This window comes from Dreissena polymorpha, chromosome 8 (genome assembly GCF_020536995.1).
Source record: "Dreissena polymorpha isolate Duluth1 chromosome 8, UMN_Dpol_1.0, whole genome shotgun sequence".
In the NCBI taxonomy this organism is placed as follows: Eukaryota; Metazoa; Mollusca; class Bivalvia; order Myida; family Dreissenidae; genus Dreissena; species Dreissena polymorpha.
The window spans coordinates 85,752,557-85,777,192 of NC_068362.1; the positions used below are offsets into that span (position 1 = coordinate 85,752,557).

The following is a 24,636-nucleotide window of genomic DNA, read 5'->3' on the forward strand; positions in this document are numbered from 1 at the left end:
GTGAGCCATATCTAGTGCTTTGACGGATTTCATTGAAACTTGGTAAGAGTATATAAATGGATAAGAGGATGATGTTGGCGTTGTCCATCCGTCCAGAAATATTTGTGTCCAGAAGTATTTTGGCGGGGGATATCAATTCAACGAATTTGCTGTTTATAATTAAACTTGGAATGACATTGGCAACAGTTACAATTATGTAAAAGAACATTGATGCAAATTCAGTGGCTTTAGATGATTCACTTAATAATTTTAAAATGGTTTTATGTAGTGTACAATTTTTAGCTCACCTGAGCACAATGTGCTCATGGTGAGCTTTTGTGATCGCCTTTTGTCCGTCGTCCGTTGTCGACATTTTACTTGTGAACACTCCAGAGGCCACATTTATTGTCCGATCTTCATGAAACTTGGTCAGAACATTTGTCCCATTGATACCTCGACCGAGTTCAAAACTGGGTCATACTGGGTCAAAAACAAGGTCACTTGTGAAAACTGTAGAAGTCAAATTTGATGCCCAATCTTCATGTAACTTTGTCAAAATGTTTGTCTAAATGATATGTTGGTTGAGTTCAAAAATGGTTCCGGTCCATTGAAAAACATGGCCGCCAGGGGGGGCGGGGCAGTATTCCTTATATGGCTATAGAGAAACCTTTTGAACACTCTTGAAGTCGCAATTTTTGCCCAATCATCATGAAATTTGGTCAAAACATTGGTTTCATTGATATCTGGGACGAGTTAGAAAACGGTCCAGATCAGTGAAAAAACATGGCTGCCAGGGGGCGGGGCAGTTTTCTCTATACGTGTATAGTGAAAACATGCGAACACTCTAGAAGTCACATTTTTGGTCCAATCTTTATGAAATTTGGTCAGAACGTGTTTTTTGGATCTGACGACTGAGTTCAAATATAATTCGGATCTGTTAAAAAACATGGCCGCCAGGGGGGGGTCATTTTCCTTATATTTATATAGTAAAAAAGGCTTGTGAACACTGTAGAAGTCTCATATTTTTCCTATTCATCATAAAAAAATTCTGAACATCAATTTTATAGATATCTCAGACTAGTTTGCAAATGGTCATGATGGGTTGAAAAACATGGCCCCCAGGGGGTGGGACAGTTTTCTCTATATGTATATAGTGAAAACATGTAAACAGTCTAGGAGACACATTTTTTGCCCAATCTTCATGAAATTCGGTCAGAACATTTGTTTCCTGGATACGACAGTTGACTTCGAAAATGGTTTGGATCGGTTAAAAAACATGGCCGCCAGGGGGGGGTCTTTTTCCTTATATTTATATAGTAAAAAAGCTTTTGAACACTCTAGTTTCCTGATTTTCTGGCAGTTTTGTCTGAGCTTTCCTCTTCCTTCCTGCTGGTTTACCTCTTCCAGACATTTTGTGATGCTTTTGTTATATAACTAAGAAATATCTCTGCAGATTTATGTAGATTTTTTAATTTCGATTTTTTCTGTAGGTTTAATCCTTGGAATCCAATTCCAGAAAGGAAGTGATCTCAGAAATAAATTCTATTATATAATGGGCAGTAACTCTTACTCAGGAATTTGAGAGAACTCTTTATTCATCAACATACTGGTATGCTCAAGATAGTCTCCCTTGAAGGGTCCACATTTCTGCTAAAATAAACCAGGTTTTATTGTTTAAAACAATAACACACATTTTCAAAGATTTGTGTTTTAAAAAGGATTTATTGATTTTTTCATTGGAAATATAATTGCAAGGTGAGTCTGAAAATAGTTCATTATTGTTTATAAACAAAGCTCTCAGAGGGCTGGTAGTTTTTTTGTATGTCTACGGTTGTTGTCCCCTACCGGTGAAACCGGAGGGGACTTATGGTTTACACACCCTCTGTCAGTCAGTCTGTCTGTCAGTCAGTCCGTCACACTTTTCTGGATCCTGCGATAACTTTAAAAGTTTTTCATATTTGTTCATGAAACTTAAAACGTGGATAGATGGCAGTATGGAGATTATGCACGTCATTTCATTTGTTCCTACGTCAAAAATTCTGGTTGCTATGGCAACAAATAATTTATTATTTTTTTACTGACAATGGTGGAGTTTTACCGGTAGGGGACCATATTGCTTGGCAATCTCTTGTTTATAGTGAAACATTGTGAATACTTTTAGTCACATTTTTAGTTCAATCTGAATGACACTTGCTGAGTGCAAATGTTGTTATCATATCTTGATTTAGTTTACTCAATTAGTTTTAATAATATCATCTTCACACATGGTGACAATTTTTATGAGCGTAATATTTTTTGCTCATGGTGAACTTTTGTGATCACCTTTTGTCAATTGTCTGTCTTCCGTTGTGCGTCATGAATATTTGCCTTGTTAACACTGTAGCGGCCACATTTATTGTCGGATCTTCATGAAACTTTGTCAGAAGATTTGTGCCACTGATATCTTGGACGAGTTAAAAAATGGTTCAGGTCTGTTGAAAAACATGGCCGCCAGGGGGCCATTTGTTGTTCATTCTTAATGAAACTTGGTTAGAACATTTGTTCCATTGATATCTTGGGCTGCAAAAAAAACAAGTCATTTCTTTTTTTTATGCTCCCCCCAAAAAAATTGGAGGCAGCATATAGTTGCCGCTCCGTCTGTCCGTCCGTCTGTGTGTCCGTCTGTGCACAATTTTTGTCCGGGCTATTTCTCAGCTACAAATGACTGGAATTCAATGAAACTTTATGGGAAGCTTCACTACCAAGAGGAGATGTGCAAATTATCAGCGGGTTCTGGTCGGATGATTTTTCACAGAGTTATGGCCCTTTGAAATTTTCCATTAACTGTACATATAGTGCAATTCTTGTCCGGGCTATTTCTCGGCAATTAATGACCGGAATTCAATTAAACTTTATGGGAAGCTTCACTACCAAGAGTAGATGTGCATATTATCAGCCAGTTCTTGTCGGATGATTTTTCACAGAGTTATGGCCCTTTGAAATTTTCCATTGTACATATAGTGCAATTCTCGTCCGGGCTATTTCTCAGCAACTTATTACGGGAATTCAATGAAACTTTATGGGAAGCTTCACTACCAAGAGGAGATGTGCATATTATCGGCCTGTTCTCGTCAGATGATTTTTCACAGAGTCATGGCCCTTTGAAATTTTCCATTGTATATATAGTGCAATTCTTGTCTTAGCTATTTCTCAGCAACTTATTACGGAAATTCAATGAAACTTTATGGAAAGCTTCATCACCAACAGGAGATGTGCATATTATCAGCCGGTTATGGTCGGATGATTTTTCAGAGTTATTGCTCTTTGAAATTTCTATAAACTGTACATATAGTGCAATTCTTGTCCGGGCTATTTCTCCCCAACTACTGACTGGAATACAATGAAGCTTTATGGGAAGCTTCACTACCTTGAGGAGATGCGCATGTTATTAGTGGGTTCTGGTTAGATGATTTATTTAGAGAGTTATGGCCCTTTGAAATTTTTAAGTTGCTAAGCCATCCATCGTATTATTTTGTCCAAAGTTATGCCCCTCAAGACGTTTCCTTTTATCTGAATATATAGTGCAATATTGTGACAAAATAAACCTTTGGGGAGCATCACCCGTGTCCGACAGTTTCTTGTTTCTCAGATGAGCAACTTTGGGCCTTTCAGGCCCTCTTATTTATTTGAAATTGGGATTGTTCCCCGCGAAAAGTTAACTGATTTGGGAAAAACTAATTTAATATAATTCTTAAAAAATAATTCAAATTATAGAAAAAATTCATATAAATTATAGTTGTATACTTTGTTAGACTTAATTGAAATAAAAGTATGATCATAAGATGCTTATTTGAAGACAAAAATAAAAAAATGGGATATCAAAAATTACCATTTTGTTTTGGGATCGGATCCATTTAACAAACCCGTTAATATGCCAATAAAAGGCCTGGATTCTTACATTAATGTTTATGTTTTCCAGTCGCCCCGTAACACCTACCAGTCAGCTATGGGTAAGCAGGCCATGGGCGTGTACATCACAAACTTCCACGTGCGCATGGACACGCTGGCCCACGGGCTGATGTACCCACAGAAGCCCCTGGTGACGACCCGCTCCATGGAGTACCTACGCTTCAGGGAGCTCCCTGCGGGTGAGTGGACGCTGTTTGTTTGTGTTTACCCTTTCCCCCATAAGAAGCAAAGTGAAAATGGCTATTGCAACCAGCATAAAACCAGAACAGCCTGCGAGTAACTCGCAGTCTGTTCAGGTTGTATGCTGTTTGCTGCTCATCAGTATCTGAATCTAGTAAGAAAAGTCTTTAATAAATAAACTTTCTAAGGGACTACAAATGTGTAAAAATATGTATCTAAGTGGGAAAGGGTTAAACTTATTTGAGTCTTGTTCTGGGAAAACTGGGTTAAATGCAGGAGTGGAAAGTGTGGCCCCAAATGAACCTGTGCAGTCTGCATAGGCTAGGGACGCCATTTTCAGCCTATACTGGATTTAGGTCAACCCTTTACCACTTAAATACGTATTTTGAAGCATCTGTGGTCCCTTAGAAAGTTAAATTTAATTAAAGACTTTTTTGGCTATATTCAAGTTTTAAAGACTTCATTTCCAACCCTTAGATACTGATGAGCAGCAAACAGCATAAAGCCTAAACAGACTGCAAGTTAATCGCAGACTGTTCTGGTTTTATGCTGGTTGCAAAAGCCATTTTCACTTTGACTCTGAGAGGGAAAGGGTTAAGAAGAGACTACATTAAAATTAAAAATTATATACAAGCAGAAAGTGTCATACCTGATCAGCAGAAAGTGTCATACCTGATCACAAACTGCTCAGGCTAATCTATGACGGCACTTGACGCACATTCATTAAGCCCAGTTTTCATAGAATGCAGCTCAATGTATGTTTAGCCCTATTGCATTGAAAGCTTGAGGCTTATTGAGACAATCTTGATGGATGGAAAGCCTAAGGCTGATTGTGATAAGGTGGATGAAAATATGCTTTGAGTCTGAATGAGGTATTTTTTATGCATTGCAAGACAGGGCCCTCGTTTTGCACTTTTTACCCCCGAATATCGGCGGCTTCCTCCATGAAAAAAGTATACTTTTTTCCCCTTTTTCAGCTAGAAATTCACCCTCCAAAAAAAATACACACAAAAAAAAAAAAATTATTTTATTTTTTTATTTTATACCTATGTTGCCAGCTGGTATAATGCTACTAACCTTTGATTAAATGTTTATTTTTGTAAATCACATCAAAATGTAGCAATTTTAGGTGTTGAATGGTTGGTGAAAAGATCTTTTAAAATTCCCCTTTTCGCCCAAAACGACGCAAAATTTTCCCTCATGAGGGATGTGGGTGGTCCCCCTCATGAGGGATGGGGGTGGCTTCCTCTGGCGGCAAAAGAGGGCCCTGAAAGACTACGATGGATTGAGACACTTGATGCATAGACAGCCTGAGGCTGATTGAGACAATATATCTGCATGGAAAACTTAGTCTCATTGAGCCAATCTTTATAAATCGTAAGCCTCAGGCTGATTGAGACACTGTTGTGTCTGTTATTGTTAACGACCATTACTTGTCTAAAGAACGATTTTGAAAATATTCCTGGAGTGGGAACCACCCTTGGCAGCTTGTTGAACACTGTATTCCCAATGCCAGAAGCATATGCTGCTGTTAGAGCAGATTTTATAATATTAATGTTGTTGTGATGTTGTTTTTTTGCTCACTTACACATTCAAGTGAGCAAAAGTGATTTTGAAAGTAAAACAGTAAAAGTAAGTAAAAGCATGCTCTCATTTTGATTTTGTTTATTACAGGTATCAACTCCATTGTCGCAATTTCAACATATTCCGGATACAATCAAGAGGACTCTGTGATCTTGAACCAGTCGGCCATAGAGAGGGGATACTTCAGGTAATCTTATGAGCCTCAATACTGGGCTAAATACATGTGTGAAAAGTGTCATTCCAGATTAGCCTGTGAAGTCCTCATAGGCTCATAAAAGACGACACTTTCTGCTTGTACTGTAATTGTTAGCTCGGCTGTTTTCGGAGAAAACCCGAGGTATTGTCATAGCCAGCTCGTCGTCAGCCGTCCGCCGTAGGCGTCGTGCTTAAACCTTAACATTGGCTCTAAAATCAAAGTGCTTCCACCTACATCTTTGCAACTTCATATGTAGATGCACCTTGATGAGTTCTACACGCCACACCCATTTTTGGGTCACTAGGTCAAAGGTCAAGGTCACTGTGACCTCTAATATAAAACTTTAACATAGGCTCTAAAGTCAAAGTGCTTCCACCTACAACTTTGAAACTTCGTATGTTGATGCACCTTGATGAGTTCTACATGCCACACCCATTTTTGGGTCACTAGGTCAAAGGTCAAGGTCACTGTGACCTCTAATATAAAACTTTAACATAGGCTCTAAAGTCAAAGTGCTTCCACCTACAACTATGAAACTTCATATGTAGATGCACCTTGATGAGTTCTACATACCACACCCATTTTTGGGTCACTAGGTCAAAGGTCAAGGTCACTGTGACCTCTAATATAAAACTTTAACATAGGCTCTAAAATCAAAGTACTTGTACCTACAACTTTGAAACTTCATATGTAGATGCACCTTGATGAGTTCTACACGCCACACCCATTTTTGAGTCACTAGGTCAAAGGTCAAGGTCACTGTGACCTCTTAAAAAAAAAAAATTTGACAAGCTTTTGCAGCCGAGTGTGGCACCCGTTATGCGGTGCTCTTGTTGTAATAAGGAAGTCTCTTCTTAGCAAAAGTCCAGTTAAGGCGAAAAGTGGTGTCTCTGATTAGCCTGTGCAGACTGCATAGGTTTATCAGGGACAACACTTTTAAGCTCATGCATTTGGCTCCATTATCCAGAGCTAGACTCAAATAGAATATTTACAGATTTTTTCCCTCATATTGCGCAATCTTGGAGTGTTACTTTGCAGGTCCTTATTTTTCCGTTCCATCAACGATGCTGTTTAGGATGAAAATTTCATCCCTGAATAGCCTGTGTGGACATCACAGGCTAAACTGGAATAACACTTGTTAAGCACATGCATTAAGCCCTGTTTTTTTGTAGGTCCTTCTTCTTCCGTTCCTACAAGGATTCCGAGTCCAAGAAGGGACTGGACCAGGAGGAGGTGTTTGAGAAACCAACACGGGAAACTGTTCAAGGTTAGAGAACATTGTCTTTGTAAACTTGTTAAGGATTAAATGCATTATTTGGATAAAAAATATGTTATTGAATTCAGAAAATGAATAGTTAAATTTAGATATTCAATCTGTTATCAAATACAACTGATAAATAGTGTAATTTGATTTTCAATCTGTTATTTAATTGAATAGCCTTATTTGGATTCCAAGCTTTAATTGGATTCAACTAATAATACGAGTAATTGAGATTTTTAATCTGTAATTGAATGCAACTGATAAATACAGTTATTCAGATGCTCAGTTTGAATTTCTGTGCCGTTGTGTAAGCAACATGGCAAATTGTATAAGAAAAATCTGTTGCACTTAAGAAAATCATTGAAAAATATAATGCATATTTGGTTTTGAGATGAGTCCATTGAAATAGCCTTGTTATGTAAATAAACAAATCAGTGAACAGAATTATTGAGCTGATTTTCCTGTCTTGAAGGAATGCGTCCTGCGATCTACGATAAGCTGGATGAGGATGGAATCATCGCCCCTGGGGTCAGGGTGTCTGGCGACGACGTGCTGATCGGCAAAACTCTCACCCTACCTATCAGTGATGATGAGGTACAATTGGCTCTAAAACTCTCACCCTACCAATCAGTGATGATGAGGTAGAATTGGCTCTTCAAAGCTTCATTCAAGCTATTTAATTGGTTTGCTTTGAACCTATTTATTATAGTTTCATCAAATGTTGTGGTTATATTTAGTTTTACTATATTTATTTTATCTCCGTCAAAAGCTTAATTTAGACTTTCTAAAGTTTCTTAACCCTTTCCCACTCAGAAGCAAAGTAAAAATGGCTATTGCAATCATCATAAAACCAGAACAACCTGTGAGTAACTCTCAGTCTGTTCAGGTTTTAAGCTGTGTGCTGCTCATCAGTGTCTTAAGGCTGGAAATGAAGCATTTTAAACTTGATTCTAGTAAAGAAGACTTTAAATTTGATTAGATTTTCTAAGGGACTACAAACACATCAAAGTGCGTTTTTAAGGGGTAAAGGGTTTAAAGAATGTTGGTGAGAATGCTCCCAGATTGTAGTTGTAGAGGTGACTGTGGTGAATCCGTCACTGTCTAATGTCATTTGAACTAAGCAAATACAGTCTGCATATTCCTTTGTTTAAGGTAAATCTGTTACTGTCTCATGTCATTTGAACTAAGCAAATACAGTCTGCATACCGTAAAACGTTGTGTATAATGCGCATTTATGTATAATGCGCATCTAATTTTTTAAGCTAAAAAATCGGGAAACAAGTTTTTGAAGCAAGGCTAACTGAAAATCGTTATATTTACATTGCCGATCTTACGTGTTCTTTTATTGCTTCAATTATTAATTATTTTAAAGACGATAACGATACAACTAGTTTGTGTGTTTTTTTATTAAATCATTTTATGCGTAAAAATAAATGTTTGGATTTAAATGAATCATGCATGAAATGCACACTTTCCACGAGGATACCATCAAGGTTTTCATCATATGTCTCCGAAGTAACTGTCCACGATTTTATTGTGGAGAAGTACACATAACAGATGTATTACCGGTAGTTATAACTAGGAAACTGACATTATCGATTGGTATTGTCACGTGGTTATTCATGCATGACTAATTCACAACGGCGCGTATTATTTACATTTCCGATATCATGCCTCTTTTGGAGTGTCTATAATTGACAGGAGACTTTAACGACTCAAACTTCTCAACACCATTACGATATTACCGGCGATAAACAAACAATGATGGTGTGAAGCCGTTTGCCGGTTCGCATGTTTTGATAATAGCCCAGCTACACAAAACTTGACAGGTGACGCATCCACATCCTCAATCTTGACAAGACGTATGAAAACGTGTAAACAAACACAACATTAATTTTATTAGCACATTTAAAAAGCAAGAAAAATAATCATAGATATATCGGGAAAGACCTTGCCGACATACTATTGTAAATCAACAAGTGCCCCCAAATAAATTGTGTAACCCTAGTACAATAGGGTATAATATTGTGGGAAAACAATAACATTTAAATAAAAACGGCTTCCTTTTTTTCATTCTCTTCTTCAAATTTATTTGATTTCAATGATCTGTGCGTACCTGAAAAAGATGGAAAATATTTATGTAAACTTCATAATGTTTGTCCATCTTATTCAGATCGTAAATATAACACTATTATTAACATAGTTACAGTTTAAACTCTGGGAAACAGAATGATATGAATTACCGCAACTGGGTAACTGACAGGGAAAAAATGTCTTGGCATGGCTGTAGTTGTGCATAACACGCATCAAGTTTTTAAAATGAAATTGTGGGGTAAAAAGTGCGCCTTAAACACAACTTTTTATGGTATTCCTTTGTTTAAACCCTTTACCACTCAGATAAGCTCTTTTACGTGTTTGTAGTCCCTAAGAAAATCAAATTAAATTAAGGACGTTTATTACTAATGCTAGATTCAAGTTTAAAAGCTTCATTCCCAAGCCTACAATACTGATGAGCAGCAAACAGCGGAAGACCTTAAGAGACTGGGAGTTACTCTCCGGATTTTCTAGTTTTATGCTGGCAGCAAATCGCCATTTTCACTTAAAGTCTTAGTTGGAAAAGTTTGTAGGTGTTAATTGTGTCCTCTACGGCAACATTGAGCGAATGTTTCAGTTGGAGGGTACACAGAAGAGGTTCTCCAAGCGGGATGCCAGTGTGTTCATGAGACGCAGCGAAACAGGCATCATAGATCAGGTACGTAGACGGCAGTATTGAATGTGTGTGTGGGGGGGGATTCTCTTATCAGCTGCTTTCCTTCCTGTCAATGTGAAACTTATTTTATAAAGATGGTAATAAACTTTGCTGGATCTATATACTTATGATGAACTTAATTGAAGCCTGTAAGAAGGGTACCTCCGCTGAGGTAGTTAATTAATTGAAAATAAATTAATTAATTTAAAAAAAATGCAGCCTATTGTTTTCTATGTTCTGATAACAAATACATTGGGAAGTATTTAAAATCTCCAAAGACATGGGGATCAAATAAAACATGTGCTGTGTTGTTGCTAGGTGATGGTGACCATCAATCAAGAGGGCTACAAGTTCTGTAAGATCCGTGTACGGACTGTGAAGACTCCACAGATTGGCGACAAGTTTGCCTCGCGACACGGACAGAAGGGAACCTGTGGCATAACGTATCGCATGGAGGTCTGTAGCATGCAGAATTGTTCTTCTTCTAAGAGAAGAGGAAGAAAAAAAAAATTCAGAGGCTTGTAACTCGAATTTTCACAATTTTCGAGGTTCGCAACTTAATTATCCTTCAAATTTTCACTATTTTGAGAAGTTTGTGAGTTCAATATCCTTCTTTTTTTTCATTTTGTACAGTTTGCAACCCTAATTTTCAAAAATATTTATAGTTTGCGACTCATTTTTTTCAAAAATTGAGGGGCCAAAGTCTGCTTTAAAAACCAGGAAAACACGCTCTGGCAAGTAATTATCTGTATCATGATGGTTTGTTATTTTACAGGCTGGACAGCAACCCAAAAAAAGGAAACTTGTTTAACAAAGAGTTATCTACTCATAATTACTTTTGATTTTAATTTTTGACATTTAATCAGTTAAAGTGTACCCCACTTTAATGTGATATATTAAAAGGCAATCAATCAATCTTTGTTTATCTTTTATCATAACATTCCACTCTTGTTGTACTGCATAATTGGAAGATTTTGTATTAAACTGTGGACATGAACATCTATTGGAATTCACTTAATCTTTATTGTGTAACTGCGTACAGCTTTAAAAAATAATAGCATGCATATTTGCATTTTGTAAATTTTAATGAAGGTCTAATAATAAAAAAAAGCTGATTTTTTTTCAGGACATGCCATTCAGTTGCGAAGGAATATGTCCTGACATCATCATCAATCCACACGCCATTCCCTCCAGAATGACCATTGGTCACTTGATTGAGTGCCTACAGGTAAGTAAACATGTGCATCAGAAATAAATGTTCCAACTTTCCGCCCTGTTTCTATTGAGGCAGTATACTTACATTCCATCCAGAATGACCATTGGTCACTTGATTGAGTGCTTACAGGTAAGTAAACATGTGCATCAGGAAGAAATAGAATAAATATCTTCACATTGTAGACAGATGTAAAGAACATGTTCCAACTTTCTTCCCTGTTTCTATTGAGCAGTCTACTTACCGCTTTAAAACCCAGACATGGCCCTCTTGTTACTTAAGGGCTAATCCAATATTTTTAACAAGTTCATTTGTTAATTATTACACATACTACTGACAAACTACAGCCAGGGCCGTATTCACTCAGCAGTTCTTAGATTTAATTCTAAGAATAAAAAAAGAATTTATTAACTGGAATATTTAAGTTTTTCTTTGATTTCAAGTCAAACTTGGCATTAACCAACTCTATTAAGATCATTCATAATGTAGAATATTTTTGTTTACAACATAACAATCAGTGGTAGCTTGTATGTATTCAAACGCTGTATGTATTTTTCTAAATTCTAAGTCTAATAGTGGGTTGGTGATTACGGGCCCTGAACTTCGCTATCTCTGACATGTTTATGTTGAATAAAAAAATGAACACAAAAATATTTCTCTCTGCACTTTATGCTATGACAGGGCAAGGTGGCGGCCAACAAGGGAGAGATAGGTGATGCCACGCCCTTCAATGACGCCGTCAATGTACAGAAGATCTCCAACTTGCTGCACAAGTATGGATACCAGCAGAGAGGCAATGAGGTAGGTGGGAGAATGTGAAAAGGCTGTAACTGTAAATGCAGCTCAGTAAGTGATACAGCAGTTCAAGGTTGTTGTTTTTTGTGATATGCTTGTTGTGAATTAATGCTTTATTAGCTCACCCCAGCACAACAAGATACTGTGATGTCTGTCAACTGTATGTGACATGTGTTTGGGTACATGGTTATTGGTTCCTGCTGTCGATTAACGCTGTCACCAATAGCGACAAAATCACAGACAAGGTGACAGTTTTCAAAATTGGTGATTTTTCAAAAGACAGTTTGGATGCTATTTACAAAAGTAGCTCTATTGGGCAGCCAGTTTATGGCAATCATCAATGGAGCAGATTAGGTTAGTGAAAATATGGTAGTGTATAATATCAAATCACTAATTAGCCAATTTGTGCGCCTGTTCATAAACTTTTATTTCAAACCACATCTCCTATGGAACCACTGGGCAAAATGCGACCATCCTATTGTTGAAAATATTTCAAATAATTACGTTCTGTGGATTTATAAGGTTTTATGGGCCAAAATTTGGTTTTGAAAATAAAAACGTCAACAATCTCCTCTGAAACAGCAAGGCCAAGATGTTTAATATTTAAATAGAAATTATGCCTTTATGAAGACCGGCTTATCAGGGATGACAGGGACTACATTTCCGCCCTAAGCTGGATTTTAAACAAAAATTAAAATAAAAGTAAAAAGTGTTGTCCCTGAATGGACTGTGGGGACTGCAGAGGCTAATCTGGGACGACACAAATGCATTTTGCTCTGTTTGCAGAGAGCACGGCTAGATAAATCGGCCATATTGTTCATTTTTTTATACGCCCGTTTTTTTAAAACGGGACGTATTATAGTTTCACCCTTGGCGGGCGGGCGGCTTCCACAGCAGTGTCCGCTCTCTAATTCAAATAGTTTTCATCTGATCTTCACCAAACTTGGTCAGAAGTTGTGTCTAGAAATATCTAGGTCAAATTCGAATATGGGTCATGCCGGGTCAAGAACTAGGTCACGGGGTCACTTAGTGCATTTCAAGGATTAAGCATGGTGTCTGCTCTCTAATTGAAGTAGTTTTCACCCGATCTTCACCAAATTTGGTCAGAAGTTGTGTCTAGATGATATGTAGGTCAAGTTCAAATATGGGTCATGCTGGGTCAAAAACTAGGTCACGGGGTCACTTAGTGCATTTCAAGGATTAAGCATGGTGTCCGCTCTCTAATTAAAGTAGTTTTCACCCGATCTTCACCAAATTTGGTCAGAAGTTGTGTCTAGATGATATGTAGGTCAAGTTCAAATGTGGGTCATGCTGGGTCAAAAACGAGGTCAACAGGTCACATGGTGCATTTCAAGCATTATGCATGGTGTCCGCCTATAATTGAATTAGTTTTCATCTGATCTTCACCAAATTTAGTCAGATGTTACATCTAAATGATATCTAGGTCAAGTTCAAATATGGGTCATGCCGGGTCAATAACTAGGTCTTGAGGTCACTTAGTGCATTTCAAGCATTGAGCATGGTGTCCAAAACCTTCGAACGGGCGTATCTTGTGACAATTTGGCACTCTTGTTTACCAAGGTTCTGAACAACAGTATCTGCCATATTGTTTATTTCCTGTCTCAGGTTCCAAGAACAATCTTTATACTGCCTAAGGTATTTGACTTTTTGCATGTGAATCCTTTGACATGGACATTTTATTAACCTTATGGGATTGATAACTCTTCCATATTTTCTCCTTCTTGCTGCAGGTGCTGTACAATGGTTTCACGGGTCGCAAACTCAATGCCCAGGTGTTCCTGGGGCCCACATACTACCAGCGTCTCAAACACATGGTGGACGACAAGATCCACTCCCGTGCCCGTGGGCCACTGCAGATCCTGAACAGGCAGCCCATGGAGGGCAGATCCAGGTAGGCTGCAGCCAGCGATTTCTTTTCATTTGAGCTGTGTTGTGGGAAAACGGGGCTTAATGCATGTTCATATAGTGTCCTCCCAGATTAGCCTGTGCAGACTAATCAGGGGCGACTCTTTCTGCTTGCTTTGTTTTTCGTGTAAAGAAAGTATCTTTTTAGGGAATATGCCCTTTTGGCAAAATGTGCCGTCCAATTTTATTAGCCTGTGCTGACATGCGTTAAGCCCAATTATCCCAGAACAGTGCTCAATTTATACTCAGATGAGATGAAAGAGAGTTGGACATTTGAGAAACAAGGAGTCCAAAAGAATTAAGGGATACATAAGAGGGGATTTTGAATTTGGAAAATACTCAGTTTAAATAGGAGCATCAGGTTTGGTCAACATTTTGGCAGAAATTATGATGAACTTTAAAGTTACACCAATTTGATAATTATTTTCTCTCTTTATATGCATTACTGGTTGGCTTAGAAGAACCCAAAAGACAAATTGTGCAAACAATCGCAATATCATACTAACATAAGGTTAAATGTCTAACAAAAAATGTGAAAATGTCACACAAAAATATATGTGTATGTTAACGTAACAAGTAAGAAATATGTTTGTCTGACTAAAATAGTCAATGCTCTTATAGACCTGTCTGGTATTAAGGGTGGTCTGATATAGTGCACATAGTTACGACTAGCTATTGATGATTAAGGTGCAACTATACAGTAAGCCACTTGATTCAATATTGATATTCTTAGCGTTGGCTGTAATTGAGGAATTACCCCATGCTCCCCTACAGGGACGGTGGTCTTCGTTTTGGTGAGATGGAGCGTGACTGTCAGATCGCCCACGGCGCTGCGCAGTTTCTTCGGGAACGTCTTTTTGAGGTGTCTGACCCGTACCGTGTTCACGTGTGCAACCTGTGCGGCCTCATCGCCATTGCAAACCTGCGCAACCAGACGTTTGAGTGCCGGGGTTGCAAGAATAAGACTCAGGTAATGTCTCATGATGGATGGACATTCAAGGGTCCCCCTGGATAAAAAATGTCTTTTCCCCAAATTACCTTTAAATATTGTAATCATTTTCATTTTTAGCTCATCTATTTTTATTTTTTAGCTCACCTGAGCGATAGCTCGAGGTGAGCTATTGTGATCACTCAGCGTCCGTCCGTCCGTCCGTCCGTCTGTAAACAATTTGTAAACATCTTCTTCTACTAAACCATTGAGCCAATTTCAACTAAATTTCATGTGGAGCATCCCTAGGTCATGGGACAAAAGAATTGTTAAAAAAAATTTGATCACATAACCAAGATGGCCGCCATGACCATATATGGTAAAAACCTTAAAAAATCTTCTTGTCAGAAACCGCTCATCAGATTTTCAAAAAATTTCACAGGGATGACCTTTGAGGGCTCCCCTGAAAAAGTTGTTCAAAGAAATTTGATTCGTCAAAAAACATGGCCGCAGGAGCTCGTTGAACTTTGCATGTTTATTCGTTTTTGCCTATTTTGTGAAAACTTTCAAAAATCTTCCACATTTTTTGTCCGATCCTTTCCAAATTTGCACAGTGTCTTTATATCAATGAGGACACGAACCCTACAAAAAATGAGCATTATTGGTCCATGAAGTACAGAATTACCTCCCCTTGAATTGAGAAAATGGTGTTAATGCAATAAAGTCCAAATTTTTCATCCAATTCTTTCCAAACTTGTAAGGATTTAGCATGGTTCAAACAAGGGAAACAACTACAGTTTATGCATGTTCTTTTATTACAGATTTGCCTCCCTTTAATTCATTCAAAATCTCATTTTACAGCAGAGATTCCAAATCTGACCTGTAAATGAGCCCCATATTTACTGCTGGTGCTATGTTACCTTTTCCCATTTGATCATTCTTAAGTATTGGTCTTGTAATGCTGCTACTGCTACTGCTACTGCTACTGCTACTACTACTACTACTACTACTACTACTACTACTACTACTTCTACTACTACTACTACTACTACTACTTCTACTACTACTACCACTACTACTACTACTACTACTACTACTACTACTACTACTACTACTACTACTACTACTACTACTAGTACTACTACTACTAGTACTACTACCACCACCACCACCACCACCACCACCACCACCACCACCACCACGTCTACTATTACTACTTCTACTACTACTGCCACTACTACTACTACTTTACCACTACTCCTACTACTACTACTACTACTACTACCACTACTACTACTACTACTACTACTACTACTACTTCTACTACTACTTCTACTACTACTACTACTACTACTTCTACTACTACTACTACTACTACTACTACTACTACTACTACTACTACAACTACTATTACTACTACTACTACTACTACTACTACTACTACTACTACTACTACTACTACTACTACTACTACTACAACCACCACCACCACCATTCACAGTGACAAAAAACGTATTCACACAATGGCTGCTACTACAACTTATAGCCCATATAGGGGGGCATGCATGTTTTACAAACAGCCCTTGTTTCTATGGGATTTAACCACAACTGTTCATGTTTATCTCCGACACGTATTTTTAGGTCACCTGTCATGAAGTGACACTGTGAGCTTATGTGATCGTGTGATGTCCGGCTTCCGTTGTGCGTGCCTGCGTGTGTCCGTGCGTCCGTCCGTCAACAATTTGTTTGTGTAGACAGTAGAGGTCACAGTTTGCATCCAATCTTGATGAAATTTGGTCAAAATGTTTATCTTGATGAAATCCGGTTTGGGATTGTATTTGGGTCATCTGGGGTCAAAAACAAGGTCACTAGGTCAAATAATAGAACAACCTTCTGTAGACAATAGAGGTCACAGTTTTCATCCAATCTTTATGAAATTTGGTCAGAATGTTTATCTTGATGAAATCTGGGTTGGGATTTTATTTGGGTCATCTGGGGTCAAAAACTAGGTCACTAGGTCAAATAATAGAAAAACCTTGTGTAGGCATTAGAGATCACAGTTTTCATCCAACCTTTATGAAATTTGGTCAGAATTCTTGATGAAATCTGGGTGGGATTGTATTTGGGTCATCTGGGGTAAAAATCTAGGTCAAATAAATAGAAAAACCTTGTGTTGACAATAGAGGTCACAGTTTTCATCCAATATTTATGAACTGTGGTCAGAATGTTTATCTTGATGAAATCTGGATTGGGATTGTATTTGGGTCATCTAGAGTCAGGAACTAGGTCACTAGGTCAAATCATAGAAAAACATTGTGTAGACAATAGAGGTCATAGTTTTCATCTGATCTTAATGAGTCAGGTGAGCGATTCAGGGCCATCATGGCCCTCTTGTTTTAATTATGAGCTATTGTCATCACCTTGGCGTCGGCGTCTGGTTAAGTTTTCCGTTTAGGTCCACTTTCCTCATAAAGTATCAATGCTATTGCATTCAAACTTGGTACACTTACTTACTAACATGAGGGGACTGGGCAGGCAAAGTAAGATAAATCTGGCTTGCATTTTGACAGAGTTATGTGCCCTTTTTATACTTAGAAAATTGAAAATTTTGGTTAAGTTTTGTGTTTAGGTCCATTTTATTCCTTAAGTATCAAAGCTATTGCTTTCATACTTGCAACACTTACTATCATAAGGGGACTGTGCAGGCAAAGTTATGTAACTCTGACTGGCATTTTGACGGAATTATGGGCCCTTTATACTTGAAAATTTGGTTAAGTTTTGTGTTTTGGTCCACTTTACCCCTAAAGTATCATAGATATTGCTTTCATACTTGAAACACTCGCAAACTATTTATTTATGATTAGATTCGATTGATACTTTGACAAAACAACTCTTACCTGACATACCACAATAGACTCCACCCAAACAATCCCCCACGCCCCCTCCCCCCCCCCCCCCCAACCCCCCCCCCCCCGAATCCCCCCCTCAATCTCCCCCCCCCCCCCCCCCCCATTATTTTTTTTTAAAATTTAAGATCATCTTATAAATGACCACCACACCCTCACACTATACCCCCAACCCCCCACCCCAAAAAAATAATTTTTATGCCCCCCATAGGGTGGCATATAGCAGTTGAACAGTATGTCAGTCAGTCAGTCTGTCCGTCCGTCCGTCCGAAAAAACTTTAACATTGGCCATAACTTTTTCACTTTTGAAGATAGCAACTTGATATTTGGCATGCATGTGTATCTCATGGAGCTTCACATTTTGAGTGGTGAAAGGTCAAGGTCATCCTTCAAGGTCAAATGTCAAATTTATGGTTTCTGTCCGTCCGAAAACTTTAACATTTGCCATAACTTTTTCAATATTGAATATAGCAACTTGATATTTGGCATGCATGTGTATCGCATGTAGCTGAACATTTTGAGTGGTGGAAGTTCAAGGTCAAGGTCATCCTTCAAGGTAAAAAAAAATAAAAAAATTTCAATGCGGCGTTCTCATTAAGCTGCACATTTTGAGTGGTGGAAGTTCAAGGTCAAGGTCATCCTTCAAGGTCAAAGGTCAAAAAAAATAAAAAATTCAAAGCAGTGTTCTCATGAAGCTGCACATTTTGAGTGGTGGAAGTTCAAGGTCAAGGTCAAAGGTCAAAAAAAATTATTTCAAAGCGGCCTTTTCATAAAGCTGCACATTTTGAGTGGTGGAAGGTCAAGGTCATCCTTCAAGGTCAAAGGTCAAAAAAAAATCAAAGCGGCGCAATAGGGGGCAGTGTGTTTCTGACAAACACATCTCTTGTTTTTTCAAACATGGTAAAAAAACACGAATATATATTTTTATTATTTTATTTTTGAAAAACCGTCCAACCATCCCACCCAAGAATCCCCCCCCTCCCCCCAACAAAAAAATAATAATATTTTTGTTTGCATTTTTTTTTTGCATTTTTGGAGAATAATGTAATAAATGACCACACCCCCACACTATACACCCCTCTCCACTCCACCCCTACCTCCTTTGTGATTGAAATTGAGATAGGTCCCTACACCTTTAAAAAGAAAAATAGATGAGCGGTCTGCACCCACAAGGCGTTGCTCTTGTTTATTTTGTCAGTTTTATGAGGTTTTACGAAGGAAAAGCTGTAGGCAAATACAATTGTCTTTAGTCAAAATTGTATATTTGTAGCCATTGGCTTTATTGGCAAATTGGTGAGTAAGCTTTGTCATTATCATCTATTGATGGACAGGGATGATGATTTTTTCTCCTGTTAGATAATTCCTCTTTTATGCGTTGTTGGCAAGTTTTGTTGTGTTTTTTTAGCGAGGCTGTTTTTGGAGAAAACCCGAGCTATTGTCATAGCCAGCTCGTCGTCCGCCGTAGGTGTTGTGCTAAAACCTTAACATTGGCCATAACTTTTTAAATATTGAAGAAAGCACCTTGATATTTGGCATGCATGTGTATCTCATGGAGCTGCACATTTTGAGTGGTAAAATTTCAAGGTGAACATCATCCTTCAAGGTCTAGGGTCGAAAAAACAAAGTCAAGGGAAGTTATAAGCTGTAAATGGACATAGTTATCTGACCTGCCCACGTATATATTTTTGTTAAATAAATCAAAGCGGCGCAGTAGGCGGCATTGTGTTTCTGACGAACACATTGTGGTAAGAGGTCAAGGTCATCCTTTACGATCTACGGTAAAAAATACAAATTTAAGGGAAGTAATAAGCTTTACAAAGAAAGAAAATTATTCAATATTGAACATAGCCACTTTATATTTTTGGCATGCATGTGTATCTCATGGAGCGGCACATTTCGAGTGGTCAATCACAGTCACGGTAGTGGCTTTTAATTATTTGCTACTAAAAATAGAGATTTGTTAGAGACAATTATTTTCAAGGGAAGTAATTTATATAATTATAAATCTCATATTATATATTTCCTTACCAAGAATTGAAGTTCTTTTCACAGTTACTGTACAGATTTATTATTTTGATTATTTATAACTCAAATGATTGATTTGTCAAAGTTTTTTTTTTAAATGATATAATTATAATTTCTTTGATGTCCATTATCAAATAAAAAAACATTTTTAAATGATATAATTATAATTTCTTTGATGTTCATTACATACCTGTGGACTTATGTCCATACATACATGATGAACTCTGGCTATGATCTCTTTGATAAACCACAGGCGTTGGTTGTCAGTGATGTCTGACTTGGTATTTTTTTACTGGCTACAGACCTCCGCCCCCGGTTGGATTGGACAAAATCCAAGGGAAGTAATGAACCTTTAAAGGGAGATGTTGTCTATACCTGCCAAATGATAAATATATATTTTATTTCTAAGTGGCGCAGTAGGGGGCATTGTGTTTCTGACAAACACATCTCTTGTTGGGTCACTAGGTCAAAGGTCAAGGTCACTGTGACCTCTAAAAAAAAATTCTGACAAGCTTTTGCAGCCGAGCGTGGCACCCATTATGCGGTGCTCTTGTTTTTGTTTTTTTTGGCCATCTTGCAGATAGCTTGAAATAGCAGTCTTTATAGCACTTTTATATGTGTGCAATTGTGTTCATTTCATGTCATTGGGAATATAACTTCCTCATTCAGCTTTCCTCTTATGTTCACCAATGCAGAAAGCATGTTGTGTTAATGTTCCAGGTCAAACTTCAGTTCAAAGGACACATAAGGAATGATAAAGCTTGATCACACTTTGTCATTCATCATGAAATTGTTTGAATAACTAACTGCAAATGATCATTATGTGGTGACAGAGTGTTAGACTCAGCAACTTTTACCACTGCTTAAAGGTCAAGTTCACATTAAGATGTCAAATATGGGCATTACATAGGTTTTCTGCTCTGTTACTAAATTATTCTTAGGCAATTTTAACAACTTGCTAGAAATAAACACCATATAGAAAATGGCATGCATAATGTCTTAAAATATTCATGAATTTTGTTTTAAATTTGCATGAAATTGATGGACTTGGACACTGACATTAAATTGGTATACATATGGACACCAGAAAACCCATATGATGTGTGCAAGTTTGATGAACTAAGATTCCCCTAGAATCCTTGTAAATATTTACAAATGACACATTCTGTGCAGTCTGCAGGCAAAACACTTTTAGCCTAAACTGGATTTTCGATATGACAATCTTTCTTAAAACAAAAAATACCACAAAAACAGAAAGTGTCATCCCTAATGAACCTGTATGCAGAGCTCCAGATAAGGTTTCGTGAAATTCTGAAATTACTACCAGATTTTCAAAAAGAATTCTTAACTCTGACATTTTATTCTTAACGTTACTACTAATTTTTGGAAAATAATTCTTATTTTTTTCTAAATGACCTAAAATAAATAATAATGGTTATTTTCATGCAAAAAAATCAAAATAAACATACTAGCAACTTTATTTATACGAGTTCAACAGTGTCTTTTCAGTATTATACAATTTTATTTTTCAAATACCTTCAAATACCAAACTGTGTTCAGATTGCATGCCTTAGATGAATTTTTACATATTTCACAATTAAAACGGGTCTCCCCTTCAATCTTTTCAATGATTAGCCGCGGGACTTGTCCCTTCCACTCGTTCAATGTTTTTTGTGTTTAAGTTTGGACCCGTCGTGTCGCGTTTTTGTTTAGCTTTTCCGACTGTTTCGGCAACTGAACATACAACATCGTATAAGATCTTTTCTATAATGTCTTTCTAAACATTTATCTTCGGCTCACTTTGCATACGATATATTAAAAGCGTGTTTTTGGACGCTTTGCAGTTTTTTAGGACGCTCTCTTGGCGCCGCCATTGTTTTTTGACAGATAGACTGTATACGCCGCTTTTTTTGGAAAAAATGCGCTTTGTTAAACAAACCCGATAACCATTCTATATAAGCACCGCAAAGATCTTTAATACGCGAAAAGAACTCAATAAAAATCGAAACGAACCGATGTAAAAATAATATTCGTAACTTGATTTTGTAATTCTTAATGGTACGACAAGATTTTAAAATAAATACGTAACGGACTTGAAAATAATTCGTAATTACGAAAATACGACCCTTTTCTGGAGCTCTGTGTATGGACTGCACAGGTTAATCTAGGATGACCCTTAACGCCCATACATAAAACCAAAGCTCATATTTGTGTTTAATATTCTTCAGGTGTCCCAGATACGTATACCGTATGCCTGCAAGCTGTTGTTCCAAGAACTGATGTCCATGAGCATCGCACCAAGAATGATGGTCACCTGAACACAGAGCATTGTCATCTGAACACAGAGCTGTTTGCTTCCAGTTTACCGAACGTGGATAATTTGAACATGGTGTTTTGGCGGGTGGTTTGGCATGATAATGTTAACACAGAACCTTCAAGTGTTGGTCATGCCAACTTGTTTAATGTGGTGCATAGGTCTAAATGTGTAGCTTTTTTTATTTTCCTGAACATGTTCTTGAAGAAAATTTCTGGGCAACAGTGTTTTAAATCAAAATTGACAGAGACATCTATGTTGACAGATGGACCATCAGAAATTGTATTTTTAATTAGTCGTCCAAATAAGTGTATACTACATTTTTACACAAAGTGTTAAAGCTGAAAATTGTGTGCGTACATGAAAACTTACACATGTGCATCTTATAACAAAACAAGTTTTTAACATTATCTTATTCTCTTTATATCTTCTAAGAGAATCGATAACGCATTATTGAATACATAACATGCATGTGCATTTTACTATTGATACTAAGAACATATATATAAAAATAAAGTTGTTTCAAAAGGGGCTGATACAGCAAAGCCTGTTTCACTAAATGGGTGAACTTCTTGAAGAGCATTTCATTAAACTATAGGTAATGTTCTAAGAACTTGTCGTATTGTATCAAAAATGGGGATTAAATTGTCATATTTCCACATTTCTTATCATAATTGTCTGAAAAAAATGAAAGTGTGAAGATTTGTTGTAACATGGCCATTCTTTTCCAGTTTATTATCTATTGGCAACTAGTTTGTCAAGTCAAATATGTGAAAACTGTTTGAGAATCAGTGCATGTAAAGTGTTGATTTAAAGGAATTACCATAGTTATATAGAATTAGCAAAAGTGATGTCTGTTTCATTGTCTTAACTTTGGAAAATGAAGAATTCTTGAATGTGCTTGTTTTTGTATGCCCCCGGATTGAATGATTGGGAGTATATTGTGTTTAGCCTGTCATTCTGTCCCAAAACTTAACCCTTGGTCATAACTTTTGCAAAATTGAAGATAGCAACTTGATATTTGGCATGCATGTGTATTTCATGGAGCTGCACATTTTGAGTGGTGAAATACCAAGGTCATCCTTCATTGTCAAAGGTCAAATATGGCTTCAAATCGGCGCAGTAGGGGGCATTCTGTTTCTGACAAACACATCTCTTGTTAAACTTGTAAATGTTCTTCAATCAGTTTTAAAATTAAAGCACAGTCTTGTGTGATTTAGTAAAAATATTCACAGATTATGGTAACAAGCAGTGTTTTTTTTTTGTACATCAATATTTATATGTTTATAATTTTCAGAATATAAATGATTGAAATATATTAATTATATATCTTTTAATATTTAATATAACTTTTTGTCTAAACTTTGAAAAAATAATTTGCCAAATTTAAAGTAAAATGTTTAGTAAAGATTGCTTATTTGTCCAATACAAATTTTGCAAAAAAATCTTTAAACATCATTTTCACAGTTTGTTATTAGTATGGATTTAGAATACAAACAATTGAATAAGTTAATACATGTATGTTGGCATGTAACTTGTAAAGCTTAAAAAAAGTAATATTAAAAAATAGTATGTTCCGGTATAACAGGAAGTTAATTTTTGATCGTGTGAACGCATGAAAATCTCCTTAAAAGTTTAAAAGCCCTTGTCATCATTGTCCGTGTTTTCGGATAAGCACTGGTCATTAGATAGGCTTTTATCAGCAGGAATGACCTTGTCAGCAGAGAGGTCCTTGTCATCTGCCTTGATTGGGTGCAGGTTATTTTCATTAGTGAGGCCCTTGTCATCAGTGTCAAAGCAGACTTTGGGTCAGGGATGTTCTTGTCACTAGTAAACCAGCAGTCCGTGTTTTCAGATGAGCGCTGGTCATTAGATAGGCTTTTATCAGCAGGAATGACCTTGTCAGCAGAGAGGTCTTTGTCATCTGCCAGGCTCTTGTAATCAGAACGGACCTTGTCATTAGAAACGCTTTTCTCATAACCAAAGCCCCTGTATACAGTGGAATGCATGTCATCAATAAAGCCTTTGTCATCTACCAGATTCTATTCATCAAGCGAATAATTGTCACAATACCTCTTGTCCTTAATGAGGCTCTTGTCCTCGGCAAGGCTTTTCTCCTCAATAAGGCTCTTGTCAGACTTGCCAATATTGTCAGCACTGGGGCTCTTGTCCTCGGCAAGGCTTTTCTCCTCAATAAGGCTCTTGTCAGACTTGCATTATTGTCAGCACTGGGGCTCTTGTCCTCGGCAAGGCTTTTCTCCTCAATAAGGTTCTTGTCAGACTTGCAAATATTGCCAGCACTGGGGCTCTTGTCCTCAGCAAGGCTTTTCTCCTCAATAAGGCTTTTGTCAGACTTGCCAATATTGTCAGCACTGGGGCTTTTGTCATCGGCAAGGCTTTTCTCCTCAAAAAGGCTCTTGTCAGACCTGTGATTTACCTGTGTTGATCAGCAAGAAATATTTATAGAGATGTGTATCAAATCATCCAGACATTTAATTTTCCAATAAAAGATACACATTTTGTCTATGCTCATAGTTGTCTTTGTTATACAAGAGGGCCATGGGCCTAAAAGTGCTCGCCTGAAACCCAAAGGAACTGAACTATTCTGAGAAAGATGAGCGCTGGTCATTAG

The 24,636-nt window shown here is 37.3% G+C and overlaps 1 protein-coding gene and 1 long non-coding RNA gene across 4 annotated transcripts in view; one reads left to right on the plus strand and one right to left on the minus strand.

The window, feature by feature from the left end:
• LOC127840835 (DNA-directed RNA polymerase II subunit RPB2) overlaps positions 1-24,636 on the plus strand; it is a 144,966-nt gene that overhangs the window by 38,953 nt on the left and 81,377 nt on the right. For 2 of the 3 annotated variants that reach the window (XM_052369262.1, XM_052369263.1), the window contains 11 exons: positions 3,938-4,106; positions 5,782-5,878; positions 7,060-7,154; positions 7,621-7,742; positions 9,820-9,900; positions 10,216-10,353; positions 11,024-11,125; positions 11,792-11,911; positions 13,657-13,817; positions 14,606-14,801; positions 21,919-23,462. In XM_052369262.1, coding sequence (XP_052225222.1) covers positions 3,938-4,106; positions 5,782-5,878; positions 7,060-7,154; positions 7,621-7,742; positions 9,820-9,900; positions 10,216-10,353; positions 11,024-11,125; positions 11,792-11,911; positions 13,657-13,817; positions 14,606-14,801; positions 21,919-22,008 — 1,371 coding nt within the window. In that variant the 3' untranslated portion in view covers positions 22,009-23,462. Of the gene's footprint in view, positions 1-3,937; positions 4,107-5,781; positions 5,879-7,059; positions 7,155-7,620; positions 7,743-9,819; positions 9,901-10,215; positions 10,354-11,023; positions 11,126-11,791; positions 11,912-13,656; positions 13,818-14,605; positions 14,802-21,918; positions 23,463-24,636 lie in introns of those variants that run through there. The other variant, XR_008030590.1, reaches the window with a different exon arrangement.
• LOC127840864 (uncharacterized) overlaps positions 22,926-24,636 on the minus strand; it is an 82,758-nt gene continuing 81,047 nt past the window's right edge. Inside the window, exon 2 of the long non-coding RNA XR_008030605.1 lies at positions 22,926-22,975. This is a non-coding gene — a long non-coding RNA (uncharacterized LOC127840864). The remainder of the gene's footprint in view (positions 22,976-24,636) is intronic.